Source organism: Cucurbita moschata, unplaced genomic scaffold (assembly GCF_002738365.1).
Source record: "Cucurbita moschata cultivar Rifu unplaced genomic scaffold, Cmos_1.0 Cmo_Scf00086, whole genome shotgun sequence".
Classification (NCBI taxonomy): Eukaryota; Viridiplantae; Streptophyta; class Magnoliopsida; order Cucurbitales; family Cucurbitaceae; genus Cucurbita; species Cucurbita moschata.
The window spans coordinates 308,737-330,571 of NW_019268602.1; the positions used below are offsets into that span (position 1 = coordinate 308,737).

Below are 21,835 nucleotides of genomic sequence, written 5' to 3' on the forward strand. Positions count from 1 at the left end.
AGCAAATATTGTCCTCTTTGGGCAGGAGAACAAATCACCCTGTATAAGGGTGTGGAAACCTTCCCCTAGTAGAAGCGTTTTAAAGCCTTGAGCGGAAGCTGAAAAGGAAAAGCCCAAAGAAGACAATATCGGCTAGCGGGGGATCTAGGACGTTACACTGAATGGAGGAAGAACGATAACCCTGGACTAAATTCTTTAAAAGCATTCAGCTCTAAAGTTATTCGATAGGACAAAACGGTTTAGATTATTACAAGGATTACTTCTGAATTCGAGACTAGACAGCTAAAAATATTTGTTAGATATAAAATTAAATTTTTAAAATTTTAGTGGAAGGGAAAATTTATATTTATATTTATATTAATGTATCAAATAATTAAAAAGTTTGAGAAAAGAAAAAATAAAAAGAAAAAAAGAAAAATTGTGATGGGAGAGAGAGGGGGAGAAGATTAACGGAATTTTGAAGAAGTCGTAAGAAAATGGCGGGAGGTCTTCAACAAACTCGAGGAATCGGCATTAACGAAATTTGCTGTCCGCCTCCTCCTTCCTCTCTCTTGCCTCTGTGATTTCCGCTCCCAAATTTCTCCGTATAAGCCCCCCTCCATTTCCATCTCCCTCCCTCCCTTCCTCCCTCCCATGGGAAGTGCATGAGCTTTTCCGGCCACTAAAAGTTCTTCTCCTCCCATGGGAAGCTGCGTTTCCGTGCAGTCCAGAGCCGGATCCTTCGCCAAGAGGAGCAGAGACGTCAGGCCTCTTCCCGATCATGCCGTAATCGAATCTGTTCGAAAGTCCTCTGTTCGACTTGCGGCTTCCATTCTCTCCGATGAATCCACCGGCGACAACATTTTTGAGAAATATCGCTTCGGGAAGGAGCTTGGGCGGGGGGAGTTTGGGATCACGCACCAGTGCTTTCAGATCGAGACTGGCGAGACTTTCGCCTGTAAGACCATTTCTAAGAGCAAGTTGAGATCTGAGATCAATGTCGAGGATGTGCGGAGAGAGGTCGCGATTATGCGAAGTTTGCCCAAGCATCCCAATATTGTTACCTTTAAGGAGGCCTTTGAGGATAACGAAGCGGTTTATTTTGTAATGGAGCTTTGCGAGGGCGGTGAACTCTTCGATAGGATCGTCTCCAAAGGGCATTACACTGAGCGCGCGGCTGCGGACGTGACCAAGACCATTATCGAGATTTGCAAGGTATATGAACTTCACTCTCTCCCAAATTCTTCTACCTCGATTCTACGGAAAATTTCCGAATATTATTATATTTTGGGGAAATAGACTCAAATTCAATTGTTGCTGATTTCTTTAAAATGGTGACGTTTATGTGCTATTTACATTTGTGAAAACGTATATCTGCCTCATGTCTGTCGTCGATTTATCAATTTAATTTAAGAATAGCTTCTGTATTTGGTAGCAGAGCAACACGATGGCCTAATTGGATTTACTGGAATGGTGTTGGGAAACTCTGGCTTTGGAAATAGGATTTTGCAATGTATATATTATTCTTCATGCTTTATACAGCTCCATTTCATGGAGTAATTGTAGCTCTTCGTGTGGTTGTAACTGAAGATCAATGTTCTTTTGAACACCATATACGCGAAGAATTGATGGTATCATTTACTTGGAGCATTTTCCTTTTCTGTCTCAGGTATGCCATGAAAATGGAGTTATCCACAGGGACTTGAAACCTGAGAATTTCTTGTTCGCAGATGAAAGTGAAAACTCCCGACTGAAGGCAATTGATTTTGGTCTTTCCATATTTTTCGAACCTGGTATGCTTACAGTTTTCTCTAGAACTTGGCCATAATTCTGACTGCAGGAACCAAGTTTCTTCTCATATCTTTATTAACCTTGAAGGCCTGATGCTCTTTATTTAACGAAGAACTTGTTTCTCAACTTCCTCGATCTCGTTTGGTAGATCAGAGATTCAGTGAAATTGTTGGAAGTCCGTATTACATGGCACCGGAGGTCCTAAGACGCAGCTATGGGCCGGAAATTGATGTATGGAGCGCTGGGGTGATTCTTTATATCTTGCTTTGTGGAGTTCCTCCTTTCTGGGCAGGTGAGTCTCTCCTTGAGTGGCATCTTGTAGGTTGTTTATTGTCTAAATCTTTGAAAGTTGGATAATAAATTATTTCAGGCATGCTAATGCTGTATTGGGGATTATAACTTGTGCAGAATCTGAGGAAGGCATTGCTCATGCTATTGTTCGGGGTAATATAGATTTTGAGAGGGACCCTTGGCCAAAGGTTTCTCAGGAAGCAAAAGAACTTGTGATGGGGATGCTCGATCCAAATCCTTACAGTCGGATGACTGTTGAAGAAGTTCTTGGTATGGACTCTTATTCCTAATTCATTTCAGTAATATCTTTGTTTGCTTTGTTTTCCCCAAATCCCGAGCAAAGTATCTCTAGGTTTTAAGAAATTTCAGTAGAAGGTATATGAAATGCAGGACGTGATAGCACAGACATATTGTCAAACGAATACTAAAATTATGTCCAAATATTTCTGGTGTGGCTTGGGTTTAACCACTATTTTCTCCTATAAGTTTATTTGTTTTGTTATCTACTTTCTATAAATGTGTTCCTGTTTCTTTCCATAAACATGGAACTCATGCAGAACTTAAAAACAAAGAGTTAATAGCTTAAATAATGAATCAAATTATCTGATCATCTTGTTTTATTACATGAAGAGCATCCTTGGATACAAAACAAAAACCAGGCTCGTAATATCCCCCTGGGTGAAAATGTCGGCATAGGGATTAAGCAATTCACTTTGATGAATAAGTTCAAGAAGAAAGTACTTAGAGTAAGTATCGAACATACATTATTTAAGTTAAATTGTCTCTTCAATAGCTTTGTTAGTTGATGAATATCCTTGACTGTATCCAGGTTGTGGCCGATCACTTGTCAGATGAGCAAATGGATGGGATCAGACGAATGTTCCATATGATGGACACAGATAAAAATGGAGATTTAACTTTTGAGGAGTTGAAGAATGGTCTGCATATGATTGGACATTCTCTTTCCGACCCTGATGTGCAGATGTTGATGGAAGCTGTAAGTTTCTTCCCAATATAAACCTCAAAAGATTGTTGGAGAGTAACAAAAAAACACACACACACACACATACACAATTTTCTAGACTTTTTCTTGTCCAAATATCTTAGATTTTTTTCGTAGTCTAACCAAATCGAAAGCAACTATGTCCTCAAAAGTCCAAAAATTGTTCTGTAAGCCTAAGATATTTTCAGAGTATGTTAACATTTGAACAAGTCATTTTCATGCGTTATGACTTAGATTTTCTCTATAAATATCCCATTTGTTAAATAATGAGTATCTTTATTCATGGATCTTTTGGTTCGAGAAATTCAATTAAGATGGAACCATTTCTTCTAACCCTTTCTTATATTTGAAAAGCGGTGAACTGTCAGTAAAATATGATGTATTATATAACCAATGTTTGATATCAAAAATATTCTACCACTCTAACGAGCTTTCTTTTTCTGTGAACAAGGCGGATATGGATGGAAATGGAACATTAAGTTGTGAGGAGTTTGCAACAATGTCCATTCACCTCAGAAAGATGAGCACGGATGAGCTTCTGACTCAAGCGTTCAGATTCTTTGACAAGGACCAAAATGGATACATTGAATATGATGAACTCAAAGAAGCCTTGATGGACGACAATGAGAAGGTGATCCAAGATATCATTTCTGATGCTGACATAGATAAGGTATCTATCTCTAAATATGACTCTTTTTTTATTTCATTTTGCTAATGAGTAACAAGATTTATACGAAAATTCATCTCAAACTTACTCGATACTCATTTTATTGGATTATTGTGTTGCTTGCTTGATAGGATGGCCGAATCAGTTACAATGAGTTCAAGGCAATGTTAACCACAGGGATGGATTGGAAAATGGCTTCTCGGCAGTATTCAAGAGCAATGCTTCATGCGCTTAGCAAAAAATTGTTCAAAGAAAAATCAGTGGCAGAATGCAAAGGTAGATAGTTTCTGAGTTCAACTCGGAATCAATCACACTCCAAAAGGAAAAGAAATTGATAGAATGTGCACCCTCAATTTTCGTGGATGCAAACAAGTCTTTTTTGGGGTTTCTAGCTCATTCAGCCCATTTTTGGAGAATACAACAAAAAGGAGTAAATGTGCTTAATATAAATTTAGAGTTCTTGGAAATCCATTTTTCTGAGACAGGCTTGTACGTGTTTCATTTTCGGATGAGTTTTTGAATGTGGTTAAACTTCTTATTTAATTACCCTCACTTCAACAACATTTTTTTTTTCCAAAATCTTAAATCATCATATCCAGTTTGTTCGTGAAAATATCTCCTAATTGTTCTCAAGTCTTAACATATCTTGCGAACATCAAATTTTGTAATTTCTCACGTACAAAATAATATTTATCTTCAATTTTAGCTCTTTCATGAAATACTTGATTAGATATAGTATAGAGAGCGGTTGATTTCCAATTAATTTAGAAGACGTTTTCACACAAGTTCACATACAAATCATGTCATTGTTCTATTATCTAATTCAACATTCAAATATGACATCATCATACTTTTTTTCAAAAAAAAATATAAAGATGAAATAATTAAAGAAATGCTTTGTTGGAAAACAAATGAGGAGTCAAAGAGATTGACTTTATTTAATCAAATAATATTAATTTAATTATAGAAGAAAAAAAAACATGTTCATAAAAATAAAACGACCATATGAACTACATTTTCTTCCACTTTCCACTCTTATTTTCAACATTCCTACATATATTTTTCTTTTCAACCAAACACAAAAAGTAAGCCATTATTTTAACTTTTCCAAATGATATTCATTTTAATTTTTTTCAATTAAACTTATAATATCATGTATTTCTTTATTTTAATATCTCACTATTTAAAAATTTACTGAAAAAAAAATCTACCATTCAACTAGTTACATTATAATCTCACTCAGAGTTAAAAATTCCACCCTAAATATGGTTGAACTAAAAAATTTATTATAAAAGAATGATATCAAGAATTATTATTATTATTTTTTTAATTGGACTATAAAACCCATTTTAAAAATGGAATAAAAAAGCAAAAAATAAAAGGAAGAAATTAAAAAAGGTTGATCAATTTCCAAATTTGATGGCCGGAATTAGTAAGTATTCAATTCAAAGTTTAGGTTTTAATGGAAGTCCATGCTCCATCCCATTTCGTATCAAAACTCTTAAAATTTCAACGTTTCCTATTCCTTGGTCTAAATCAAAGCCCCTCTCTTTCACTATAAAAACCCCTCTAAATCTTATCACATAAATGCAAATCAAATCACACATCCCTACCCAAACCCAAATCAACATTCATCCTACATTGATGTTTCAAAAGGTTGCCACCCTTTTTGTTCTTTCGGTTGTGTTTGGCCTTGTTTTGAGCCAAATTAGTATGGTTGATGCAGCACGTTTGCTCTCAAGAGTTTCAAATTACGATGTTCATGACGTTGATCCATATTCGATGGTTTATCAGAAAGCAAAGGAATCTGTCTCTTGTTGGCTTGGGATGTTATCTTCTGGACCGAGTCCTAGTGGCCCGGGTCACTAGAGCTTATATATAAAACAAACTTCATCATCAATAATGAATTGTTTTTTCTTTTCTTGTTTTCTCATACACTTATGTTGTTTCAATCACACAAAAGTAGAAGTAAATAAAGTTTTTTTTATTTTTTTATTTCTTAGTTAATATAATAACGTACCATTATCATTTTAGTATAATGTTGTGATTATTTCCACTTTATATAACCCAACCCTTGAAAAAAAAAAAAGACTCGGAGATAACATCTTCAATGAAATGAGTTTAGATATAAAAGTTAAAGAGACCCTAAGACCAATCTTATTCAAACCTTGTTAGTTGAAAAAGTTCAACATTCTTATCCGAAAGTATTTTGTAGGATCAAGAATGAAATAAACTTAAGAGTTAAATGAGATTCGAACCTAAATTGAGACTAAAATAGAATAAATATGATATTATTTGGATCAAAATAGACTTTAAACCGAAATAGAAAAAAAAAAAAAAAAAAAAAAAAAAAAAAACAAGAATGTTCTTCCTTCTAAATAGAAATTTCATTGTGCACAATAATATTAATGTAACATTCATTTCTCATAATCTTTCAGAAACACTAACAAAAAATAGAAACTCTTCCAAACAAAATCTCTTTGTAAGATTGACAACCAACCTCTTTTCCCAAGCTTGTTGGAATCTCTCCTACTGACCCTTACAAACTTGCTTCAATCTTCAAACCTTCTCTTCTTAACTATTTTGACTATTTTTCTCGTCTTGATACCCGGATGCCCTGCCGCTCCTCCCGATTAGATATGGCTCCGGCTGGGAACTACCATTTTGAATATCTAAACCTTGAAAGGAACGAGCTGCAAAAAATTCCGCTCCAGACCTTGCAGTTCCTTCAATTAGCGAGTTTCGGTTATCGCGTATCTGGAGAGCTTTCTCTGTTGCACTTACTAGAGCGCAAGCTTCATTTTCTTCCTCAACATTTTCTGTTAAGAAAACAGATTCAGAACAATCTCAGAATCAAAACTGTCATGCTGGAAGTTAATACAGTGAAGTTATGGACATTGTAACTGAGGAAGGCTTATGGCGCGTATGCTCAAACATCTGATCCCGTTTAAAAAGAAAATTTTAGAAAATGTTGGCAGAAAGATTTTTGAAAGCAAATTTGAAAGTAAGAATGAGAGAAGATTTTAAAGGAAACGTTGTACAACTATTCTCTTGCAGCATGAAAACATAAGGACGTGAAGGGTCAGTACCTTGGGAATCATAATCTTCCACATATCTGCCTTGCAAGAATGAATATCTCGCTTCATCTGATCGGTTTCCTTCGTTAGGTATTGGGAAATTAATCAAATCCTGAAATTCCATAATGTAGGCGCCTGTCCATTGACTTCCTCTGAACAATTCAAATATTCATCCTTCAATTAAGATCCCAATGAAATTTAAAGAAAAGATCTAAAATATTCACTATTTATTCTCCATCTGAAGAAAATGATGGTATCTCCAATTGATCGTTCTATTGATATAATCATAGACATCCCTCAGTTCAATTTTAGAAGTTCACATAGATTCACCAGCATATTGGAAAATGAAATGGCATATTCAACAATAGGATTTTCGAGTCGTGGTTTTTAAATGGAGTGTCAGCGAGGATACTTCCCTGCAAGGCTATTTCCTAACTAAGACATAGGTTTTTCAAACCAATTGGTATAGTAATTGTGACCCATTTCAGAATGCGGGTGGCCATCATTTTACTTTACGTAGCCCGGGGCGAATTCTTCAACAACTTGACAATATTTCTATGCATGATTGAACAGCTTGCCATAAGATCATAAAAAGAAGTACGGTTCCAACTTGACTTCATGACGACATGAATCGATTTTGGCACGGAGTTAACAGAACTAAGACAGCTCACGTTACATGATCTCGAGAAATTAAAGATGAAAGAAGACAGAGATTAGAAATACCTGGTGAAAGCTAGTGTGGCTTCAAATGGAGTAATGACTGGAGCAAGATACTCCTTGCTATCCATAAGTGCAGTTTGGGCACAAGAAACATATATGAAAACACCACACTGCAAAGAAATGCTAAGGAATCAGACTACCAGTAAAGCAAATTAAGTCGCATGAGTCTGACAAAAATACCTCTGGGAAGTTGGCAAGTTTTGCAGGATTGGGCCTCCCCATAACAAGAGTATAAGCCTTCTTCCCTGCTCCAGTGATCAGCTCTTTCATCTGATGAATGATATGGAGGTAACCAGCTACATAAATCATCACCAAATTAAAACGCCTTTTAAAATTCACAAATTAATACGATACAACAATACTCCTCGGGTATCAACAAAGAAAGATCCAATATGCTGTAAACAGATTAAGAAGATGAGCATGTCCAGTTTTTGTTTGCAGATGATTTCCGTCAGTTTTTGTCAATACATACCTAAACCAAGAGTACCAACCAAAATTCCAACAATGCCAGCATCCTTTGCCTTCTCCACCAAGTAATATCTGAGTGTCACATAATAAGATGAAGTAAATAAAACAAAACACGATGACAGTGTCCAGTTTCATTATCCCAAAAATAAAAAGAAAAAAAACGAACGCATTGTATGACTGGAGAATGTAATCTCAACAAAAGAAGGCATGCTATCTTACAAATATATTGACAAAAATCAGTTTAAAGGGAACAAACGTGGATAATGAATGAGTTTACGGCGAATATTACCTGCGCTTGAGGATCCTTCTTTGCTGAGATACATCAGTAACCAAGCAACTTTCTTTTGCATCGTATCTGACTAAAATTAATAACGATGAAGTTAAGACAAGATGTGAGCTTAAAATTATGGGTTAGCTTATTATAACAATCGAAATTGCTCAAAATGGATAATCGAATTGAGATGTTGTCATAAGAAATGGAAACACAAGAACATTTAACGTTGTAGCTAATAAAATAAATTCAATGTAGAACATTACAATTTACGCACCTATCTCACAGCCATTGAATGTCAGAACCACATTTGCGAAGGCTGAATTTTCAGAACCAATCCAGAAAATTGAGCAGTCCTCCATTCTTCGCTCTCTATGTAAATCCCAAAACAAGCTTCCAATGTGATGTCTGGTTCCAGCAATGTTCTCAGAACTCTCACTTTCAGCATTGGTAACTTGTTCCCCACCTCTGGCAACATTTTCATTATGGGAGGACGGATCCAAACTTGAACATTTAACATCTGCAAAATGTACTTCCAATTCTGACGTCAGACCGCTTGTCTGAAATGAATCTAATAGTGCTTGTCTAATATCATCCATTGAATGCGCATATTCCAACCCAAAAAGAACCTGTTCAAGGAGTTAGATAAGCTGTCAAACTCCAGTGCAGCGTTATTAGAGTTTAGAGTATAAGCTTCAAAGTGAAAAGAAAAAAAGAAAAAAAAAAAAAGCACTAAAGAAAAAGAAATGCAATCTCAGTCGAAGTAAATAGTCCGACTGAATTATGATTTGATTAAGAAATAAATAGCTTTGTTTCTCGGAAAAAAAAAAAAATAGTACATTTATTGGGGGGAAAGGGTGAATAGCTACATATTTTCATGTCTGAGATTCCTACATTTTAAAAATTCCTGTATGTGTGCATCTGATATTTGATATAGAAATCTACTGACAGAAATATACACACACAAACAGTGGATGAACAGGATCTATCTAGTAGTTTGATTTCCATAAGTTTGAGGCCAGTGCTGGACCTAATATGGAATATATATCAGGTTCAATTATCTACAATTTGCAGATAGACCATCTAGTAAATTCTTACAGTGGCGTTTTCAAAATCACTATATTTCTTCTTCAAAATTCAAATGATTGACATAGTAAATTTTCTTGCTCATCTTTTTTCTGTAATAACTTTAGCCTTGTTGGTATAAGTAATAACTTTCATTTCCTTTAAGCATTTCTTAGTTATCTCATCCTATCTTCAGGATCGCTCTCATTCAGATGTGGTCTTGGTTCATTCATGTACCCCTCCTTTACTCGGATGTCACAAGAATGGTCCTAACGAGAAGAAGACCTCAAATAAGCAAGCATGTAGAGTTCAAACTCTATTTCCCTTTGCATTAAGCCATTAATTGATAATCCTATAGCCAAGAACCACATGGAAGCAACTTTGAATTACCCAAAACAAACCTAATTGTTACAGAAAAAGTTAACAGAATAGTCTTTTCGGGCTAAAGCGCGGAGTGCAAAGAAAGGGCATGGTTTTCTTTTTGAGGCACACAAAAGGTGTTTCAAATTACACTGATGGTGTCTTTTCCAATGAAATTCAAATCAAAGACTCATCAGCCATCCAAATGTCATTTTAATGGGACTAGATTTCATGTTTGTAACCTCTTTGAAATTAGGAGTTTCCGAAAAGATGAAGTTTTTGATATTGTAGTCTCCATCGGCCCCTCCCGACCCTCTTTTCACAACAAAGGGAGATTTCTTCAGCAAGTTAGGTTCTTAGCTATTTTGTGGTATTTTTAGTTAGAAAGACACGAGAGTGTTCTTATTGATGTGGAGGAGTTTAGCCCATTTTATAACCTTTACTTTGATTCTCAAGCTAGTTTCTTTTTTTTTTTTTTTTTTTTTTTTTGGTAAGAAACCTAACTTTCATTGAAAAAAATGAAAAAATACAAAAATATACAAAAAAAAAACCCAAAAGAATTAGAGTAGAACACTAACTACAAAAAGGGGCTCTAATCCAAAAGAACAAGACCAAAAATGCCTAGTGACTGAGACCCACAAGGAAGCCTAAGAAACCAAAGCTTATGTTTTTGTATAGTATGGTTTTTTTAAATCGTTCCCTCATTCTTCTTAATGGATTTCATATAGTTATCCCGAAAAAAGATAAAAAATAAGTACAGTGATTTAAGAACACAAATGCGCACCAAAACAGGCTTTCCATTGGACGAACTGTAGTGAGATAATGTTTTGGCACAAGTGGAGACATCAATTGGATCCTTTCCGAAAACAAAAAATGCTGGAAGAGTTGTTGTCCTGAAAGATACCAAAAGTGTATTGTAACACTGCTAATAGTAAACCAGCAATAACTGTAAGTGATGGATCTCATAAGCTATATGCAGTCTGAAAAATTGGATCATACAAATAATAGCACGCACGGTAGGCTACAACTTTACTATCTATCTGTTGATCTACCAATCATTTAGTAGGAAACTAAATGTTAATATTCAAATTAAAGTTAAACTAAGAAATCAACCAAGAACATCGAACACGGAGGAATAAATAAGAAACAATGCAAGCAATAATCTGTAATCCACAACTCCTTATCATAAGGAAAGCTAAGCATACAAACGCCTTAGTAGACCATATGGCTTAAAATCACGACCAGCACCCAATCACTTCTCCATTTTTACTGAAGGTGCACTTATGATCAGACAAATAAGCACCACCCTATTTGCTCAATCATGAGGAACGGGGAACACCAATCATCCAAAAGATTAACATAACCATGTAGATGCCTCTTATGTGATGATTGATAATATAAAATACTTTATTTCATAATACAACCTCCAAGGATTATAGTATGGCAGTGAATATCTAATATTTTTATACCATGTCAATGATATTTCAGACATTTGAAACATTACACTGATAGTTCAAAGAATTAATTCAAATGCACCTATGAATTATTTAATATGACAGAAAACACCTCCAAAATCCACTTCTCAAGGATAACAAGTTTTTTAGTTATTTAGTTTCTCACTCTAAAGTGCAAAATCAACAACAGCGCAAACACTTGCGCAAATTAGCAAAAACAAGTCAATAACTTAGGATGCTGATTTCTAAGGGGACTGCAAGGTGAGAAGTTAATAAAAACCTTGCGAAGAAAGCATAACATATCCATAGTAGATCGGTACTCACGGGCTCAGACATGTATGTCCATAGTGAATGACACAATCAGCATTAGCGTGGGCTGCCCCAACCTCATCAACGCAACAGCTACCGTAAGTCGTATCAGCCATTATGAACAACCTAACCTTATTTTCGCCATCGCTTTGGTTTGTATCATTAAGCGCACAGAGTCTTTTCCTTAAAGCACTGACCACTCTAGTTGAATCCTTCAAGAGCTCATCAGGAAACTAAAATTTCATAAATAAAAGAAATCAACAATTAAGTAGGAAATAATAATATAAAAATGGAGTTATGAGCATTTGAAGATCAAAATAACCAGACACGAGAAAATCCATGACACATATAACATTTATACATTCACAGCATCCGAACGGGAGCAAAAACTCGACTTGAATCAAACTCAAACCACAATATTTCGAAGAACACAAGACCGAAACTCTCCGTAGTTGGTTAATAAGGAGCAGATAAAAAAGTTGAAATCATTTCAAACCTGCAATACTTGTGGATTCGTAGTAATACCTGCAATGCGACTCTGGTAAAGTTCCGAGTGTGAATGTAGTCGGCGGTGCGGGAAATTTCGTAGTATGATTCTAACTCCATAGCGAAAGAAGAAGAAGTTGAAAGAGCAGATTCTCGTTCAGCAGCTGCCGACCATAAAAGAGAAGAAGATTCAGAGTTCAGAGATACGGCCGGTGAATCCTCGGTTCTCTCTCTCAGTTCTCGCAGAATTGGGCCGCCGTGAGGACTTCCTGCAACTCCAGCCAGCAATTTACTTGGTAGCTTTTCGAATTAAGGTTATTAAACATATAAATTTATTAAATTATTCATAATAATTAAAAAAAAAAAAAAAAAAAAAAACCTTTTTTAAAATTTATTTTTATTTCGATAAAATTTGTAATTTAATTAAAAAAAAGAAAACTACAGGAACCAAACCTCAATCGCTCGAGCCTCCCTCCATCATTTGCTCTCCCGCTCTTTGTCGCTCTTTGGGTCTCTTCGTTGGTAGCCGCACCGATCCTCCGTCTCAGGTATGTCGTTCGTTCTTATTGAAGCTAGAGAGCTTCAGTACAATGTACAATTTGGATATTACAGCTTCTTTTTAGATTCTCATGAGCTGATTCTTCCATTGTTGCTCTTTTCGGTGGAGGGTAGTAGAGATCGTCAAATTTTGATATTCGTTTTTCTTCTTAAGCTTCTAGTATCTTTCTTTTTGGATAACCTTATGTTTCCTTATTCATGGATTCTGTAAATCATTTGATGATTATTGATTTATTCGTTTAGATTTGAGCTCTTGGTTGTGTGAGTTAAGTTCGTATTCGTATATTTCTTTTTCATTTCTTTGATTGCTATTTGGGACTTGATTTTTTTAATCCCTTTTGCAGATATAAAGATGGCTTTACGAGGTGTATGGCAGCTTCAGAAGCTGATTGTCAGCTATTGTGATTGGGGTGGAAGCAGTAGGGGTATCAGGTTTGTTGGATTGCTGAACCATTATCTACTTGATTATTTCATTACTACTCAGATTTCAGTTCTTAACTGACGGAGGTTTAAATTTTGACCTCAAAATACTTTATATTTCCATGTTCAAGCATAATTATTTTATACTCATCTTGCTTTCTTTTAGCTTACTGGTTTGAGTTGGGTAAAAAGTTAAGGAAATTGCTTGGATTTTTTGAAATGGACTGTGCAAAGAAAAGGTGGGTTTTTTAGGACTAGGGTTCATGGAGAGTGCATAAGACCCTTACTCCTTTCACCACCCATTTTTTCTTTTACCTAAGGCTGAATTCCTTTATTAGTTTTATTTATTATTGTGAGATCCCACGTCGGTTGGAGAGGGGAACGAAACATTCTTTATAGTGTGGAAACATCAACCTAGTAGACGCAATTTAAAAATCTTGAGGGGAAGTCCTGAAGTAAAAGTCCAAAGAGAACAATATTTGCTAGCGGTGGGCTTGAGCCGTTACATTTACCTACCTTAAACCTAGAATATCAGATCATCCTAGTTTTCTAGGAATAAGCTCGATGCTTCTGTAGTTTTATTTTATTGTTGTTATAATTATTATCTAGCTTTTACAGTGAATCAAATACTGTTTCACATGTCCTGAATGATTTGTATCTTATCATTGAACTTTCAGGGCATTTATGGACTCGCAATTGCCAGATTTTAAGAAGAAAAACCCTCAGCTAAAAGTAGTTCGTGAACTCATTCGTGGGCAGCATCCACACTTGAAGGCCTTCTACAGTAATTCTCTCTCCCTCTCTCAGCTTCTTGCAGTTATAATTTAATAGTGTTTGAACATGGAATTTCCCATATTTCATTGCCTTCACAGAGAACAATAATCAACGGGTGGTATGTGTAAGGAATTTGGATGCGGAAGAAATACATTTACATGCAACGAGGCTAAGGAATGCACTGGGGCGAAAGGTCATAAAACTGAAGACAAGACATGTGACCAAAAATCCTAGTGTGCAAGGTACGTGGAAAACTGATGTAAGATTTTGAGGATGCTTCCTAAAGTGCCTGATTTTCTTTGGAGATTGTCTTTTTCCATCAAGATTATGAGATTCCTTAATATGACGTTGTTGAAACAAAACTTCTTTTTAGAGTAGCTTGAGTTTGTAGTTTGTAGTAGTCCAACGTAAACTTTTGAGGCTATTTTGTTCCAATTCTCTGAATACTCTCTCTGGAGAAAGTCTTTCCATGAAACATGCAACAATTGCGAACTTATCTTGAATTGATGAAGCAAAACAGGATTCTGAATTTATTTGTGAACATATTTATAGGTTGTTGAGATGTTAATTAAATGAGATCCAAGAGTAAATGATATGAACTTGGTTCATATCAGTAAATGCAGCAGCTAGTCCTTGTATGGTATTCTTGGTTGGGGTATTGTCCTTTTCTTTGCCATGTTATAATAATGAATGCAAGAGTTGTTTCATTTTAGATTGGTTATGTGGTTTTTTCCGGTCTTAAATGTCGATGAAAGGTTCGACCAAAATGGAGCGAAAACGGGAAGTTGGATGAAAAGAAGTGAAGGAAAGAATTACTAGAAGAAGGAAAAAAAAACTAGCAAACAATAAAAGAAAAAAGATCCTGTTAGGAATCACGAACTTTCACAATAATATTGTCCACTTTAAGCATAAACTCTCATGACTTTACTTTTGGTTTGCCCAAAGGGTCTCATGTCAATGGAGAGATTAAAGTTCGGCCATTGATAAAGAGGAATCACCTAGCCTAGAATTAGACTCAACTAACCTTAGGTAAATAGATTGCTTTTAATAGCATAGTGTTCTTAGTTTCAGGGACTGCTTTATCTACACTTTGAGCAAATGTTAGACACATATCTTTGAGTATCAATGATGGTGACTACATTTGCTGGCATGAGATGTTTGGCTGTAGAATTGAGTCTTTGTGAATGGGCAGAGCCAGGTACTCTTATTTTACGACGGTAGGGATGATTGCTTCTATTACTAACTAGAAAAACACCATATGCAAGCTTTTTCTTTTAATAGCCGGCCAAATGACTACATGATCATCCCTTTAATTAGCCAACGTGGGACCCCCTCCCAACAATCCTTCTCAACTCTAGGTTGTCAACAACGGGAAAAAACCATCGAAAATGAGAAGAAAAAAAAGCTCAAAAACCTCAAAATTGCTTTCCTATCATCCTACAGTTGCATGCTCTTCCAAGTAGCTTAAAAAAACCCCCACAAACAAAATGAGAGAAACCCCCATGTAAAACTTCTCTGCAGTGAAAAATTCTAAGATAAATGAAACACTAGAAGAATTAAGAAACCCCAATTTTGCATTTTTCTTTGATTATTCTTTTCAGCAACAAAAGATGAACTCATTCTCGCCTTTGGCACAAACGAGACTCTCCTCCCAGGCTGATTGGGCGCCCCTTCTTTTCCTCCCCGATCGATTGAATGTCCTGTCATTGTCCCTCTAGAAGAGAAAACTTGTGTCGAAGTACTTTTATTTTAGCATGTCATCGAGAATGAATGAGTTTCGAAAACATCTGTAAAAGGTATAATTGCATGTGGCTTGTTGAAGGCTGCAATGTGGGTTCCAGGAGTCCTTGAGAGTTCAATTGCAGCCACTCCTGGAACTCTTAGCCGATAGATAGATAACTCCTTTTGCATAAAAAAAAACTATATCTCACAAGTAGCCATCTGACAGGCAATAGGTTCATCGGAGCTGAATCGAATTGTGTAGTCGTGCAAGCAAAGCTCTTGGAGCTTGTTGGCAGTGGGCTGGATGTGGATGGCATGGGGGGCCATTCCAGATTGCCAAGAACTGGCAGAAAGTTTACGATGACGAAATTGTGTAAGAGAAGAAATGACGTGTAGAAGAAACTAGAAAACCCAAAAAGAAAAATTACCCAAAATCTCCAAAGCTGGCCATCGGAATCAGAGTCGGAATTGAAGATTATTGAAAGTAAATGAAATTCGTGGATGCAAGAAGAAGGATGATTGTTCGAAGTTAGGTGCATTTCAACCTAAATTTAATGCTATGTTTAATTAATTAGTCCTTACAATTTGACTTGTTAAGCAAATTCATCAAACCCACCAATTAAATTCATAATTTTCCACAATCCACAAAATTTTGAGTTACATATCATTAAACCTTTGATCAAAGTATTATCAGAACAAATCTTCCCTTAACGCACAAATTCAAGTCATTGGCATGAGACTCCTTGAATATGTTCCCAAGGACTTCCAACTTTCACAAATTCAAGACATTCATCACAAGGTGAAGAAGAACATTTTCCTGAAGTACCAAGAATTTGTGAGCATGGTAGCGGGCTTTCAATGATTGGTGCCTATCTAGTTCTAGGCAGGTAACAGATTGCTACTCTACCATGAATTTCTGATTTAGGATCATCAGACAACTCGTTTACAATATACATATTTCCACCATTTAATACAACCAAATACACTTCTGCGATATAAACTATGCCCCTCACCAGTGATAACTAGAATGGTGTGGCGATTCAGAGCTTGGAATCCGAAGATTCGGCTATTGGTTCGTAACAAATTCATTACAGTTTCCAAGCAGCAGCTAAATTATTTGATACAATTCAGCTACTTCAGAGGGAAAATTGTTATAAATTAGATATGAAGATAAGTAGTTACCTTTTTTACCAACCGTATGTAGCAACTCCAGATTCATTTGGATGCGGAGCATTGGTTTGTGGTCAATTGAATGGTGAGATGGTCTTCTCAAATTTGGGGGAGGTTGTCTTCACAGGAGCCCAAATATCTGCACCGTTGCTACGTGCAACTCCTGCAGTACAAGAGATGGGTACAAGACATAAACCTTTGTTCCTCAGCCCGTGGTTGTATGGCAACTCCATCTCCTAACAAAAACGAGTATAAACGTTGCAATAATATTCAGACAGGTTTTGCATTGAATTAAATAGATGAAGCAGTAAAAACGTTCAAAGTCACTAAATTTCATCCTCCCCAGAAGTTTGAAGATTAAAATTTTCTAGTTGCAAGACAAATATCGAGGTTTAAAGGAACACACTTTGTTAACATTAGTCTTTTTTTTTTTTTTTTCCCCGTCTCAGACGAGTGTTTTTATGGAAAGCCTTTTGTCAGATCATGAAACAAAAGGTCCAGCATAGGCTCACCTGCAACTGAACAGTGGGTGTGCTTTGGAGATATGGAGCACTCAATACCTGAAAGCACACCAAAATAATATAAGGGAATATACAACGAATCCTCTTATGTTCTCAACCATAGGCTATAAGACGAGAGAACCAAAACTAATTCGATCCTGTAGATTATGTTCCATCGCTGATGAGAGAGAGGAAATGACGGAAGAAAGGAACACAATGACTAAATACCTAGAAACTAAAAGAGGGATAGAAGAATAATCCAAAACAAAATCAGTGAGAGAGAGATATAGCCCATTCTGGAATCAAATTACACCATAAATATCAAATGAATTTATAACCACTAATTGATGCTCAGAGCACTAAAGGTCAGGAAAAATATGGATGTGAAAAGGAAATATATTCCCTGAACCACCAATTAGAAGGATTCATGGGGGAAAGAAGTATAATACAGGTCACAGAAAAGCTATATGCATGGCATGATAGCCACTCGTATTCGGTACCGAAATCAGAATTCAAAAGGAACCACAATCTTTAGGGAAGAGCATACCTTGACTTGCTCGTGAAGGAATTGAATATATTCCATGGCCTCAAGAAGAACAGATGCCGTATCTGTCTGCAGTGGAATTTTATAACTTGAATTCAAACAGGGCAATGATTTTAATACTAATAGCAAAATCGCAAAACATAGGTTATGGAATTCAAGAGCCAAAATCAAATTTGGCCCAGGTCATATGAACCCTGAAGTTTCAATATAAAAGGTCAATTTTTATGGTTATTTGATTTGTTCCAAACAGACCTTTCCGAATGGTGAAACAAGTTGTTGCAAGGCCATAATTCGTTCGCCCAGTTTGTCTTTCTTTTCCTATAGAAAGAGAATATTAGTACTTGGTAAAGAACAAAACAGGACGAAATGAGGATTAATCAAGTGGAAAGTAAAGAAATACAATTGGACCACCCAAAATGAGATAAGAAGGCCACCAAATCTTGTCTAATGGACGACCCAAAACTTAAACTTTATATATTACTAAGCATGATTAGTTATTAATATGATAGAGATCTTAATCTTCAATATGCTGCAATGTGAAGTTGGACCAATAACAGAAACCTTAGAGGAGATAGAAAAATCTGCCTTGCGACGCTTGGATGTAAGAGAAGTGAGGCTGCTCTCATCAACAGAGCATAGGTTCCTTTTCTGTTCCATCATTGTTTCTACCTCCACCACTTCTGCCTGGACAGAGATCAAATTCAATCAATCAAGATGCACAGCAGATAGGCAACAAACATCCAATGCAAGCGTCAAAATCCTATATTTCATGTAATAGAGTAACTTTATTTAGAGGAAGAACTCGCAAAGATATAGTAATAAGAAATTCGATCGATAAAAAAAACTCATACAACAACGAAAGTCAACTAAGAAAATCTGAAAGTATACAGATCTCCCACGGGTTCAAGACAGGCATATTTTTAAATGCCTGTGTTCATGTGAATACACATGAACACAAATTGTTTGACTTTTAAAACCAAATGAATTCTACGACCAAGAAATAACGACCCCACGAACTTCATAATCTTTAATTAAATGCCTTGAAATAATAGCATCCTCATAGATCAGACAAAACATCATTACTTTGGTACAGAACTTCAGATAGCATGCAGATAAGCATACCACATTAGATGATTAAATTATTAATAATATAATATTGATCTATTTGATCTACTATATTAACAACCACTATATAATAATACAAACTACTAGAGGACAAAAGGAATACAAGTAGACAGAAGTTCCATAGTCCAATGACGAACACCAATATATATTACCGAAAACAATCAGCACAATTAAGAATAAAAATATGAAAAGAGTAGGGTCAGAGGGCTACTATATTGAGATTAATAGGTTAATAACGATGATAGCAATATACATGCACAAAATAAACAAATACAAACATCTCTCATCAATTCATGCCCAAATTAAAACGATCTGGATGTTCCTTCTCACACTGACCATCTTGACCAAAAAACAGTTAAGAGCTGTGTCTTTATATCAAAATTTGGCTGTTTCGGTCAGTAGAAAGGGTAATACAGTGAACCTAACATCGCAAAAGGCAACTCAGGAGATGAACACACACACACAAAGTTGCAACTACGAGACACTGGAATAAGAAACAGGAGAACACCTGTAAGTTTTTTACTTTTTGAGAAAGGTAGAAGTAATGGGTTGGGTAATGGGAATCCAGAATGAGTATTTTAAACCAAACAGATGTTATAAATGAGACAGGGTGGGCCCAGATGAACAATTTTTTTTTTTTCTATTTTAAAACAAATACAGATAAACAAATCCACACCGCGCAGGGATTAAACTAAGAGAATATGTAATTTGCGTACAGAATTATCCTACCCCTTTTAATATCTTGAACACACCAATCAAAGGCAGAAAACCAAATACCATAACCAGATTAAGATAAACACTGTAACTAATAACACAATTAACAAAAATCCACTAATCAATAGTACAATCTTACACAGTTTAGCATGGAAACCGATAAAAAGAAGATAAAAACAAAAGTTGGTGTAAGTATTGACTACTCATGAACGAGATGACAAAACACAGTAATCCATCACAGTTCAAGAAGCAGCCGGAAAAAAAAGGAAGAACAATAACAGTAAAAAGAATGAGAAATCAACGAAACACACACCGGGAACTTAGCGGAAGCATTGCAAAGAGAGCTCGCAATCATCCCGACGAAGTATTAACCAAAAATCCCAATAATCCGTCCACCGGAGACGGAATGAACTACGGAAGATGTTCGATCAACAAGAGAGAGCTCCACAGCGCAGAATCCAATCGAAGAACAGAGGCGCGTTTTTTCTCGTTAATCTCCGGAGAGTGAAGAGGTAATCGCGTGTTGGAACAATTTAATCTCTGTACGAACGGAACCCGAAGATTGAGAAGACGATAACAGTGCAAAAACTGGCTGAAATCGAGCAATCAGCGATGAAGAAATCCACCATGGATGAGTTGCTATCAGAGAGGGAAGAAAGAAAGGAGTTCGAAAGTCTAGTGGGAAATGGAGGAGGGGAGTGAAGGCTTTCTGAAAGTGTTTAAATAAAGGAAAGAAAAAAAAAATAAATATATTTTGAAAATTGAATATATTACTTTTTTATAATATTTTTAGTAACTGACAGCTAATATCCAGCCGGTGGAAGTAAAAGGCAAAAGAAATCAAAATTTACCCAAGGTGAAATTCTTTTCTTTTTTCTATTCATTTTATATTAAAAAGTAAATTCCATTAAATCTCATTAACTCTAATTTATTAAGTTTAAAATATACATTTATTTCTTATAATTTCATTTAAATCCATAATTTCAATTATTTATTCTCTAAAAATTCTCGCAAATTTTTTTTTAATATTTTAATTATAAATTTTATTTCAAATTTAATAAATAAATACTCTATTCATATTTTATTTTTATTATAAATAAATAAAATAAAATTCTTGTCACGTCCAATTTTTTAATAAATAAGACTAATGTTTTATGTCTTAAAATTTTATAAGTTATTGTTCATTTATATTACATAAAATTGTTGAATATAAAAATATTGTATTTAATAAAAATAAATTAAATATTTGATATTTATAAAAACAATAAAGTGTCGAACATACTTACGAGACAATCATAATATATTGTCTCTCTCGAACTACCTTGTCGTTCGAGTTCCCATAATGTGGGGTATAACTGAATTTTATTTCATAACATTTATGTTTCTAACTCCTCATTTGTTCATATCTCGAAAATAATAGATTTATTAAATAAAATCAAAATTACGTTAAACACTCGAGTATGATTATTCTATGTAAACATAGTCTCATTCGCGCCTCTCGTGATTTAAAATATAGGATAATTCATTTACAACTATTTTATTAAATAGATATTATAAATAATTTGCAAATTTGTATTGCGTAATAATTTGATTTTATTTAATCATAGAAACGAAGAATTGTTATCATTATAAAATTAAAAAAAAAATATATATATATTTTTTAACCCAACAAAAAGAAATAAATAAATATATATATATATATAGTGAAGAGAGAGAAATTGTTGACTTTATTCTGTTTTGTTTGACAAATGAGAGAGACTGTTAAGTGATTTGACGTTTTATCTAATCAACCCGAGAAAATAGAACAGAAGAAGAAAAAGAGAGTAATAATAAAATTTTCTTTTTTTGTTAATTTTTATGTCTAATTAATTTATAAATATTTTAGAGGATTTGATCCAATTATAATTTTTTTAAATAATAAATAATTAATTAAATCATAAAAATTTAAGTCAATTAATTTAGAGAATGATTATGAATTTATAATACGAAAATACTACGATGCGAGGCTAAGTGGTTCGGCGGTTCGGAGGGCGGGAAAGGGTTAACGGGAGTGGGTCCCACATGTGGGTCCGTGAATCGTACGCAGACTTTGGGTGATGAAATAAAAGGATGATGATGACACGTGTGAGTAGGACCGACGTGGAACAATCTCTCTCCTCCCCAAAAGTCCACACGGTAGCCACGTGGGACCCACCCCCANCCCCCCCCCCCCCCCCCCCCCCCCGACGCGGTTTTGGTCTCAATCCAACTACTACTGCAAGTACCTGGTTCAGTACATTTCTAAGGACACCCCCCTCCCTCCTACACTCCCACCTGCCCTACACCTATTTTTTAATTTTATAAATTAATAATTATATTCATTTAAAT

The 21,835-nt window shown here is 35.3% G+C and overlaps 4 protein-coding genes across 6 annotated transcripts; 2 read left to right on the forward strand and 2 right to left on the reverse strand.

The window, feature by feature from the left end:
• Positions 1–447: 447 nt before the first annotated feature.
• On the forward strand, positions 448–4,309 carry LOC111439123 (calcium-dependent protein kinase 24). Its single transcript, XM_023076851.1, has 8 exons — positions 448–1,194; positions 1,649–1,772; positions 1,919–2,062; positions 2,179–2,331; positions 2,692–2,807; positions 2,891–3,058; positions 3,516–3,734; positions 3,863–4,309. The coding sequence occupies exons 1-8, from the start codon at positions 682–684 to the stop codon at positions 4,013–4,015; spliced, it is 1,590 nt and encodes a 529-aa protein (XP_022932619.1). The 5' UTR covers positions 448–681; the 3' UTR covers positions 4,016–4,309.
• A 1,790-nt stretch (positions 4,310–6,099) lies between these two features.
• Positions 6,100–12,246, reverse strand: LOC111439125 (2-(3-amino-3-carboxypropyl)histidine synthase subunit 2). Its single transcript, XM_023076854.1, has 10 exons — positions 11,981–12,246; positions 11,471–11,688; positions 10,477–10,585; positions 8,545–8,896; positions 8,286–8,355; positions 8,001–8,068; positions 7,709–7,824; positions 7,532–7,638; positions 6,821–6,960; positions 6,100–6,550 (listed from the first exon to the last, which is right to left on the reverse strand). The coding sequence occupies exons 1-10, from the start codon at positions 12,059–12,061 to the stop codon at positions 6,306–6,308; spliced, it is 1,506 nt and encodes a 501-aa protein (XP_022932622.1). The 5' UTR covers positions 12,062–12,246; the 3' UTR covers positions 6,100–6,305.
• Positions 12,247–12,364: 118 nt separating this feature from the next.
• LOC111439127 (54S ribosomal protein L51, mitochondrial) lies at positions 12,365–14,226 on the forward strand. The gene is made up of 4 exons (XM_023076858.1): positions 12,365–12,489; positions 12,844–12,931; positions 13,597–13,703; positions 13,792–14,226. The coding sequence occupies exons 2-4, from the start codon at positions 12,852–12,854 to the stop codon at positions 13,962–13,964; spliced, it is 360 nt and encodes a 119-aa protein (XP_022932626.1). The 5' UTR covers positions 12,365–12,489; positions 12,844–12,851; the 3' UTR covers positions 13,965–14,226.
• A 1,989-nt stretch (positions 14,227–16,215) lies between these two features.
• LOC111439126 (transcription factor bHLH153-like) lies at positions 16,216–20,185 on the reverse strand. 3 transcript variants are annotated; one of them, XM_023076857.1, is made up of 6 exons: positions 19,782–20,185; positions 18,191–18,309; positions 17,882–17,947; positions 17,633–17,698; positions 17,098–17,145; positions 16,216–16,821 (listed from the first exon to the last, which is right to left on the reverse strand). In XM_023076857.1, exons 2-6 carry the CDS (start codon positions 18,287–18,289, stop codon positions 16,660–16,662), a joined length of 441 nt encoding a protein of 146 aa, XP_022932625.1. In that variant the 5' UTR covers positions 18,290–18,309; positions 19,782–20,185; the 3' UTR covers positions 16,216–16,659. The 3 variants fall into 3 exon arrangements, with proteins under 3 accessions (XP_022932625.1, XP_022932624.1, XP_022932623.1); XM_023076856.1 differs by having other exon boundaries at positions 18,191–18,389; XM_023076855.1 differs by having other exon boundaries at positions 18,191–18,313; positions 19,782–20,184.
• Between the last annotated feature and the right edge of the window lie 1,650 nt (positions 20,186–21,835).